Source organism: Fopius arisanus, unplaced genomic scaffold (genome assembly GCF_000806365.1).
Source record: "Fopius arisanus strain USDA-PBARC FA_bdor unplaced genomic scaffold, ASM80636v1 scaffold00028, whole genome shotgun sequence".
In the NCBI taxonomy this organism is placed as follows: domain Eukaryota; kingdom Metazoa; phylum Arthropoda; class Insecta; order Hymenoptera; family Braconidae; genus Fopius; species Fopius arisanus.
In genome coordinates, this window is record NW_011887767.1 from 1,221,207 (window position 1) to 1,230,701 (window position 9,495).

At 39.2% G+C, this 9,495-nt stretch overlaps 2 protein-coding genes across 2 annotated transcripts; both read left to right on the plus strand.

The window, feature by feature from the left end:
• Nucleotides 1-42: 42 nt before the first annotated feature.
• Nucleotides 43-3,151, plus strand: Noc2 (Nucleolar complex protein 2). Its single transcript, XM_011302644.1, has 7 exons — nucleotides 43-219; nucleotides 415-1,174; nucleotides 1,361-1,585; nucleotides 1,664-1,852; nucleotides 1,955-2,206; nucleotides 2,291-2,506; nucleotides 2,609-3,151. The coding sequence occupies exons 2-7, from the start codon at nucleotides 434-436 to the stop codon at nucleotides 3,092-3,094; spliced, it is 2,109 nt and encodes a 702-aa protein (XP_011300946.1). The 5' UTR covers nucleotides 43-219; nucleotides 415-433; the 3' UTR covers nucleotides 3,095-3,151.
• A 626-nt stretch (nucleotides 3,152-3,777) lies between these two features.
• Nucleotides 3,778-8,741, plus strand: LOC105265271 (uncharacterized). The gene is made up of 10 exons (XM_011302677.1): nucleotides 3,778-4,117; nucleotides 5,261-5,507; nucleotides 5,696-5,783; nucleotides 5,863-6,042; nucleotides 6,129-6,169; nucleotides 6,229-6,388; nucleotides 6,446-6,561; nucleotides 6,635-6,773; nucleotides 6,883-8,070; nucleotides 8,164-8,741. The coding sequence occupies exons 1-10, from the start codon at nucleotides 4,095-4,097 to the stop codon at nucleotides 8,325-8,327; spliced, it is 2,346 nt and encodes a 781-aa protein (XP_011300979.1). The 5' UTR covers nucleotides 3,778-4,094; the 3' UTR covers nucleotides 8,328-8,741.
• Nucleotides 8,742-9,495: the final 754 nt, after the last annotated feature.

A 9,495-nucleotide genomic window follows, 5' to 3' on the forward strand; every position in this document is an offset into this window, starting at 1 on the left:
GTGTATTATCGGTCGAATGATTCAAGGACGTTGCAAATACGCGGGTATATATATTACCGGCAAGGTAGATCCCAAAAATATCCTCTGAATTTTTTATGTGCCGATGTGCATTTGTGTGTTTATGCACTCCCCACGTGTTGTCAAAGTGCTTGAGTGAAAATCATTAAACACGTACAAAAAAAAATTGGGAATCTCAAGAATAATTGTGTGAACATTGAGGTACGTTGACAAAATTATTTCCAATTTTTAAAATAATCTTCATTATTTATTCTCCACGTTGGAGGGAATAATCCGAAAGAGTGAGGTTAAACCTCAAAAAATAAATCATGAAACCGTAATTGATAGTAAATAAAATGGGATGGGCGGATAATTTATAACGAATTCTTCTCAACTAATTAATTATTCATGTTCCAGTAATTGTTATAATTTCACAATGAAATTGAAAAAATCGCTGAAGCCAAAAAAGGCCCAGAAGGTGTTGAAAAAAGCGAAGAAAGTAAAGAAAGACTTGAGTGAAGTCACAACAGACGAATTCCTCAGTCAAGATTTCTCAGCTGAGGAATCCGAAAGCGATCAAGACGCTGTAAAATCCGAGAATTCCGATTCTGAAACTGAGCTGGACCCAAAGTCCCACAAGAAGTCCCTGCAGAAATTGCAAGAGACAGATCCAGAGTTCTACGCGTTTCTCAAGCAGAACGACAAGAAACTGTTGAATTTCGATGTGTCAGATCAAGAGGAATCCGATGAAGACGAGGACAAGGTACACGTACCAAACGAGAGCCTTGAAGTGGCAAGTGACGAAGACGATTACGAGCCAGAGGAAGCAGCGGAGGAAAAATCATCAGGTGGACCGGTTAAAGTCACTCTGAAATTATTGAAAACCTGGCAAGAGGCGATCCAGCGGGACAAGTCATCGAGAACGATAAAAAATATTGTCGAGGCATTTCACGCTGCCCTTTTGACAGTAGCAGACCCAGACGGTCCCAAAAGTATTCGATACAAAGTCGAAGGAAGTTCTGTATTTAATGGAGTCGTTCAACTTTGCATTCTCCATCTGCCCAATGCCTTCAAGAAATTCCTGAAGATCACTAAATCAAAATTCGAGGCCCACAAGTCCAAGAGATTCTCCAAGATTAAAGGAACCCTCAAGTCATATTTATCCGATTTACTCAGGGTGAGCTTTAACAATGAAAAATTAATTCAATAGAAATGAAATAATGATGATGAATTTTACCGTGTGAAAAGCGAAAATATATTAACTAAATTGACTTGTTGTTGTTTGCTTCGCGCTGGTGAATTGTTTTGACGTTTTGTATTCTGGGTCGAGTCTAAATTCAATTTTATGAACGTTCGGTTTTAGATTCTGCAGAATGTTACGTCATCGGATATTCTTACGGTGCTGTTGAAGCACCTGCACCAGATGGTACCCTACACCCAGTCATTTTCATCATTGAGTAAACCTCTGATGAAAATATTGATGAAATTCTGGTCATCCGGAGAGGAGACCGTCAGAGTTGTCGCTTTCTTGAGTATTTTGCAAATTGCCATTAACAGGAATGACGCGACTCGCGAGACTCTAATGAAAGTAATAAATATTTAATTTACTCTTTGCAATAATAAATGATAAATCCGTGGTGATATAAATTTGGATTTGAATTTGCAGACGATGTACATGAAATACGTTGAAAATTCAAAATTCGTATCAGAAAGTACATCAGCAAGTATAAACTTCATGAGACACTCGTTAGCTGAGATTTATCTACTCGATCATAATCTAGCCTACACCCATGCATTTTTGTACGTTCGCCAACTCGCAATACATCTGAGGAATGCTGTTACGTTGAAGAAGAAGGTAATGTCCTCTTGAATCAGATCGATTGTACCCACCAATTGAATAATGAATCATAATCAACTGATACCCGGAAAAATAATTCCTACCAATGTATTCCCCTAGGAAAATTTTCAAGCGGTTTACAACTGGCAGTACATCAACTCCCTCAGATTCTGGTGTGAATTAGTCACTTCGTGCAGCAGTCAATCAATGCTGAAATCCCTCCTGTACCCATTGGTACAGATAATCAATGGTACAATAACATTAATTCCAACTGCCCAATTCTATCCACTAAGATTTCACTGCTGTCAAATGTTAATTAACATCTCTAAGGACACCGGTGTATTTATTCCAGTTCTACCGTATTTACTAGAGGTGAGGATTCATCGGCAACTAATTAATTGTAATTGCGATGGTTACGATTCTATCAGAATAACGTAATCGATTTTACTATTGCAGGTATTGACGTCCTATGATTTCAACAAGAAACACAGATCAGTGACAATGAAACCGATATCATTTCTGTGTTTATTGAGAATGTCAAAAGCCCAGTTGCAAGAGAATGGATTCAAAAATAGTGTAATTGATAATATCCATCAACTGATCCTAGAGTGTGCAGCAAAGGACAGCCACACGATAAGCTTTCCCGATATGTATGTCTTCTGTATCATCCAGGTAAATATCAAATGAATGGATAAAAAAATGGATTCCATACTTTCCCAAACAAATTAATAGGAAGTAACTGAAAAAACTTTTCTTCCCAACCTAATTTTCCAGCTGAAGTCTTTCCTGAAGAAATGCAAAGTCGCCAATTTCTGCAAAAAAATAAAGCACCTACTCGATAAAATTCAGGAGAATCGCCAATTCATAGAGAATGAGAGAAACAAGATAATCGTCGACCTGAGCGACATGCAGGCAATAAAAAATTGGGAGAATACAATAAAAAACAAGGGGACTCCTCTGTCAAAGTTCTACGAATCCTGGTACACCCTGCACCAGTCCCAAAACCTCAAGATGTTGACTCAAAATGACGAGAACTTCAACGTGCCCACCCTGAAGAGGAACAAGAGAAAGCAGAATGATTTCGATCATGACAGTGACCTCGACATGCCAGTGGAGGAGATGAATAAACTCCTGAAGAAACAGGAGGAGAAAAAAATGAAGAAGAAGAAACAGAGAATCCCTTCCAAAGTATCCAATGAGGATCTCCCCACAGATAATAACGACATTGTTACGGATACAAATGTGGATGACTGGAATTAACTAATTAAATTCTCACTCCAGTGTACGTCAGATTGAAATATAATTATTTGGTTTTTACGACAGGCTTTCAATTGATTCGTTACGTTTTGATGTCATTATCAATTAGAAAACGATAAATCACACCGATTATTTCCCCACACAAATCTTCAACCCATGCAAAACAGAATCAACTCCCAACCAATCCTAAGGTGTCGCTCCTGGTCGTCTATTTTTACCCTTTTTCACGATCCAAACCAGCTCGTGGAAGTTAGTAGCTAACGGCTGGGCCTATTATAAAGCCACAATTCTTCGTGTTGTAATTAGCGGTATGTAAAAGTGACTGAGAACAATTGAGCACTTTAAAATATATTGATAGAGACGGAAAATAATCATTCAAAATAAAAACGTACGTGGCTAATTTTATTCTTGTCTCTCGCTGAATTTCTTTAATTCGAGTGGATATTTTTTTTTCGGTGAATATTTATATTATCATCATGAAAAAGGCAAAATACCACTCCTCAGTTAGGAATTGAATAATCCGATTTCTTTCATTTCTTCCCCTCAAATTAGTACAATTTTGCGTTTTTAATGGAGAGAAATTGAATTAATAGGGAATTGAAGAAAGTGTGGTGTTTTCCTGGTGTCATCTGTGGTTAATTGCAAATTAAAAAGGAGGCGAAATAAAAAAATAGTAAGATAATAAGTCATTCCAAATGATGGATGGGATGGAAAAAAAGAGAATAATTTCAAGTTTTTCCCGCCACTGAATAACCGGGAAACCTTCGTGTGCATGAAAAGCCGACGTGCCAAAGTATATGCTGAATCTTCAGAATTATTTAGAAAGATTCAGAAATCCGGAGGTGGTTGTGTGTTACGCATCGTTCAACGGTTTATCGCAGTGTCACTTAAACCTTGTGTTGAATTTACTTGTCTATTTTAATTTTCCACTTAACAATTGCTATTGCATAAAAATTCTGTGACCACCCGTACTTGTTGGGTTTATTTACGAGATACACAAACCATGAGGAGAGCATCGTTTGATAAGTAATCTCTCCCCCAATAAAAATTTTCATCTCTCCAAATTTACATGTGTCCCCCAAAAATAATAATCCATCCCATAAACCATTACCTGACAATAATATCCGGAAAAACAAGACGCAACAAAACGCGAGGCCGTTTTCTCGGAAAAAAACAACACAAAGTCGGCATAAAATTTATTTTTATCCCTGTCGTTTAGTGAAAGTTCAGTAGCCTTCAGAACAAAAAAGCTTTCTGATGATAATTTCCATAATTTTTTAAAGAATAATAACAGTAAAAAATAGCCGTTCAGGTAATTAAGTGTATTGGTGTGCGCAAGATTTAAATTTCCACCGAGAATATCTAACTTCTAGTGATTGATTGAATTGAGAAGTGGTGGCAGGTGTAGACCTCACGGATAACGTGGAAAATAAAAAAATTCAGCGTGTGTATACACCATCAAACATAACGGAGAGACAAGAAATTGGTGGTTGAAAATAACTGCGGAAAATCCCCGAAGATAAACAGAAGGCACTCTAGTCTTTGAGAAATCCCCTTTCCCCGTTGTACCACGATTGAATTGAAGACCCGGAGAACTAAATTTATTGCACCTCTCGATTCGCAAAGAGACGACACGCCTCCCCCTCGAATTAATAAAAATTTTTGCCAGATGACAGACAGCTCTTGGCAGATACACGAGATAATAACCGGTGTTTTCACATTATTTCAAGGATTATTGGTTCGAGGACGGTTTGATCTCGATTTTGAAATGGTTTTAGATCGTCGTAGGCAGCATCCACTGGGGTTTACTTTAAAACGTATTACGTTACAACGGTGGTAGATAAATTTAGCGTTTTCTTTCTCACAGTTATAGGATTGGTCGTTGGTATAGTGTCCCATGCCAATGCCGCAACGCGGAATTAATTGGCGTCTTGGATGGCAACCAATTCGTGTTCATGTTTCCCTCTTGTCCCTTCCAATTGAATTTTTTCTTTTTTATTTAACAGTGCCATGTTTTGTTGAAGCTATTGGCTAGACCGAGCAATTGTTTGGCACGGATTAGCGAGTCAATTCTCATGATGCTTTTAGATCGTGGAAAATACTAAAAAGCTCATTCTCTCGATGCAATAATTCCAAATTATTATCTCGTTATTTTTCATTTACTTGAAGACAATTGAGCACAAAGCGAAGTAACGAAAATTCGAGCTACCAGTACCGAGTATCCGACAACTTGAAAAATGTTGAAATAAAACGACTGAATTATCAGAATTTGGATCGAATCAGTCAATTACAGAGGAGTACCTCTGCTGACAATGTTGTCATAAGAACGCGGGGATTTAAACCATCAGATAGACACGATCCTTCCAAGAGACTATTTCTCGAACAATTGTCTACGAAAATCCTACACTTCGACATGGTGAGTTGTCGATCCATGAAAAATTTGCTTCATCGCTTTGGGAGTTGCCGTCAGAGGAAATTTCGCTCGCATCGCTTTAATCACACGACAAGAAATTTATTCTAAAAATTACCCTATTATTTGTTGGGTCAATTTTTAAAATACATTTCCTTTCTTCTTCCTTTTAATCGAATAATGTTTCCACTCAGGAAAGCGGCGACAAGGTACCGACACCCATCAGCTTGGAAAAATTACTTACACCTGCTATGGACTGCTCCGAAATACTTCAAACGAAAAGTACGTTAGCCTGATTACTGTTTCGAAAATTCACACCTCATAACATAATGGTATAATTAATAAAATTTGTTTACTAAAGAAAAAATGTACGCATCGTCATGTTTCTACGCGCCAACCCATCCAACAGTGGAGGATCAAGTTGAGCTCGCACGACGGATTTCCTATTCGTTGAGTGACGCTAAAAATATGAAGAGCAAAGGCCAATCCATGTACGTGAATAGAAAGAAGAGATCGGTTAAATGGATTCACGATGGAAATGGTAAAAATTTCTCCAACAATCAAGCAGCCCGCAAAATATTCCCTCCACGTATCTGAATTAATCTTTGCCTTAAATTTTTGTTTTAGGAGCTGAAGCCGACGAAGAGCCTCAACAACCGATGCACAAGGTACAATGTCCCCCTATGCCCTAATAAATCCCTCATTGATTAATAATTTCTGAATTTAGGATAAAGTCCCCCTGAAATGCATGATGAATCCAAACGGCAAAGTCCTGGACATTCATTGCATCCAAGCACTAGGTGAGGAGCCAAACATCGGTACCAGTCCCATAAACGCAGACAAATTATTTGACATCGTTCGTGATTTGAATAATCAGAAGGGACGAGGTAATTCTAGCATTTACCCATCGTAATCCCGTTATTTGATGAAAGAAACTATTTCAGGAGCCGAAATATTCGCCAAACGGAGGAAAAGATCGGAGAAATGGGTTGTTGACAAGGACCAGCCCTCGACTCCAACCCAGAATTACTCAAAAGCACCTACATACCCAAGCAAAGTGGTAAAAACAATTATTTTCCACCCAATAATTTCCCAAATACTTCTAATAAAAATGTACGAAAAAATAACTGCAGGATTACGGTGCAAACGAAAACTCCAAGTTCTCCAATATCACCCCGTTATCGCCAAACCCCCCACCCCAGAGTGATTCGAAGCCGTTTTTCAACCCATTCACGATGGATTTATCATTGAACAATGGAACCCCTCCATCAGGTGAGAAAGACATTATAATCTTTAATGAAAATCACTTGCATTATAATTAAATTGGCTTGAGCTGCTTTCCCCTAACCGCTGCTTTGCCCCTTACAAACCGCTTCTACAGGCATCAACCTAAGATACGAGGAGCCCCACAAATGCAAACCTGAGATTAAAAAAATTTACTTGCGAGAAGTGGCAGTGGGTACCGAGCAAGACTACCCCATGACCGGTCCCAACCATCGTCACCAAAATGGTGCGATGTCAGTGGAAAAATCTCGAAGAATGTCCTTCGAGCCCGAGCGATACGAATCGCCCCAGCAAGTCAAGTCCCATCGCAAACAAAATATGCAAAATCCCCAGAATTACCCGAAACACCCCCAAAATTACTCCCATTACTTGAAATCACAGCCAATCCGCGATAATCAATACGCGAGTCATCAAAACGGTTATCAAAATGGTCATCAAAGGGCTCCACCGATATTCCCTGAGGAAGACGAGACCGATTACACCCCAGTCCCTGTAAAACAACTGATTCAGGAATTTGAGAAGACCTGCAGACCGATTCTACAGTACAAACAGTTGAGCCCAAAAGTCGCTCCAGTGATGCATCAACCTCCACTGGAGGACATATCCCGATTTTTCGATGGGCCTCGAGCTCAAAACAAGTACGAGGATCCGCGAGACGGTGGAAAATACGCGAATAATAACGGCCGAGCTCATCCGACCGCGAATGGTAAAGTTCCGAATTCTCACGGCAATAAGATGAATGGAAACTCTCGCGAATCTAATCACAACGAATACGCGAGGGGATATCAAGGTGCAATGGTCCCGAGATATGAGTACGACTCGACCGACGACGAGATCGACGACTCCTTCGGTGATTCCAGTTCATCCGAAAATTGTGAGGACTACTATGGACCGAGTCCTGGATTTTCCAGTGGCAATCGAGTATCCGCAATGAGTGATTACGATTATCGCCGCCAAATGTTCGACTGCGCAACTGAACAATTGTTCGATTCCCCTGTGTTCTCGACAATTGATGAAAAATTTGTGGACACCGAGGCACCACTCGGGGCTGAAGCCAAAGCCCTCAATTTCGCAATGATAGCCTCCCAGGAGGACATTATGGAGCAGATAAAACAGCTGAGAAGAACTCCTGTTGTGGAGAATCTTGTTCCGGGGCCATCCCCTGATCGCAGTAAATTGGGAGATTTTATCCCAGAGCTAGGCAAGTCTTTGCTTTCGCTGCATATTTTCTATGGCATTTTCCAGTTATCATTTTTTGTAATCATAAGTAGATCTTCCTGGAAATTCCAGTGAAGAAAAAATTTCCAGGACTTCTACTGGAAGTTTCAGGATAAAATTTATCGCGGGGAAGTTTTGATGGTTTTTTTTTTAATTGCAGCAACGAAAATGCTGGAGAGCACCTACAACGGCCCGAAGATCTCCAGCTATCAGGCCCTAACGAATTACAACACTGCACCCCGGGGCTGGGACCAATCCCAAGCTGTTTATCGTCCAATTACCTTCCGCAAACCTCAGGAACCTATTGCCTACTCAGACTTCTGATCAGGATTCATCTCATCCATTTGTCGATAAAAAAATCCCCCGCTATCCAAAAGCTTCGGTATGTTCTCCTCATTGATGAAATTGATTAAATCATTTAATCAACAATATCCTCGTATTTTGATTCCCTATATCGCATGTTTATTGACATTGGCTATCCTCATTCCTACCCGTGAAGAAATTTAGGGCTAATTATAGAGGAATATCGAGAGAAACGTCGACTAATCAAATTGGCTTTTGCAGAAAATTAAACAGCCAATTTTTCAGCAACTTGTAAAAATTTCTCAATCTCATTTGGAAACCGGAAATATGTTGTCCTTCAGCTTGATATACCCCCAATTGAAATGCTTTGGAAGAAGTTGGAATTTTCTCTCTTCTGTCTGTATTATTATGTATCAATAAATGTTGTTTTCGTAATGATGAATATTTATTTCCAAATTCTCCCAGATTTTTTCAGAAAATAATGAAGTATTCTCTCCATCAATATTTTCTGTTCCCTATTGAATTGGTTCAAATGGAATTCACTCACCGGGTTGGATGAAAACAACAGCTCCGTTTTCATCTCGCGTAACCACCTTCATCGGCTAATCCATTTGTACGAGGGCACATTTATCACTGAATAAGCACTAATCGAACAAATCAACCAAGACACTTCACAAAATCACTTTCACAGCACCACAAGCACAAAGAACAGATATGCAACCGCCCCCACTTTCATTCTCCCGCCATTTGAAAACCTCCCCCATTTTAAGATGACGCAGTAATTTCTCATCTTGCAATTTACCTCCAAATAAACACAAATTAAACAAATGCATGACTCCAAATTAATTAAACAACCCAACGAATAAAGAAACTTAACGAATCACTTCACCGGCAGCCCGAAAACAAATGACGCGCAGCAACACGCATTGCTCCATTGTCTCCCTCCCCCACTCCAAGACAAAAATATCCTTTGTCATATTTATCCCCGAATAAATGCAGATTAAATAAAACAAATAAATTCATAATAAATAAATTCATAATAAATAAATTTGTAATAAATAATCAGTATATAACGTAACCTCACAAATAATTTTACCGGCACCCCGAACACAAAGAACAAAGAAGCAATCGCCAACCGCCCCCACTTTCGTTATCCCGCCATTTGAAAACCTCCCCCACTTTAAGATGA

Bases quoted from the DNA above. Each gene is read 5' to 3' on its own strand.
- Noc2 (XM_011302644.1), top strand. From the start codon at position 434: ATGAAATTGAAAAAATCGCTGAAGCCAAAAAAGGCCCAGAAGGTGTTG. The intron at 1,175-1,360 runs GTGAGCTTTAAC...GTTCGGTTTTAG, and splicing joins ATTTATCCGATTTACTCAGG to ATTCTGCAGAATGTTACGTC. The intron at 1,586-1,663 runs GTAATAAATATT...TTGAATTTGCAG, and splicing joins CTCGCGAGACTCTAATGAAA to ACGATGTACATGAAATACGT.
- LOC105265271 (XM_011302677.1), top strand. From the start codon at position 4,095: ATGAGGAGAGCATCGTTTGATAA. The intron at 5,508-5,695 runs GTGAGTTGTCGA...GTTTCCACTCAG, and splicing joins AAATCCTACACTTCGACATG to GAAAGCGGCGACAAGGTACC. The intron at 5,784-5,862 runs GTACGTTAGCCT...TGTTTACTAAAG, and splicing joins CGAAATACTTCAAACGAAAA to AAAAAATGTACGCATCGTCA.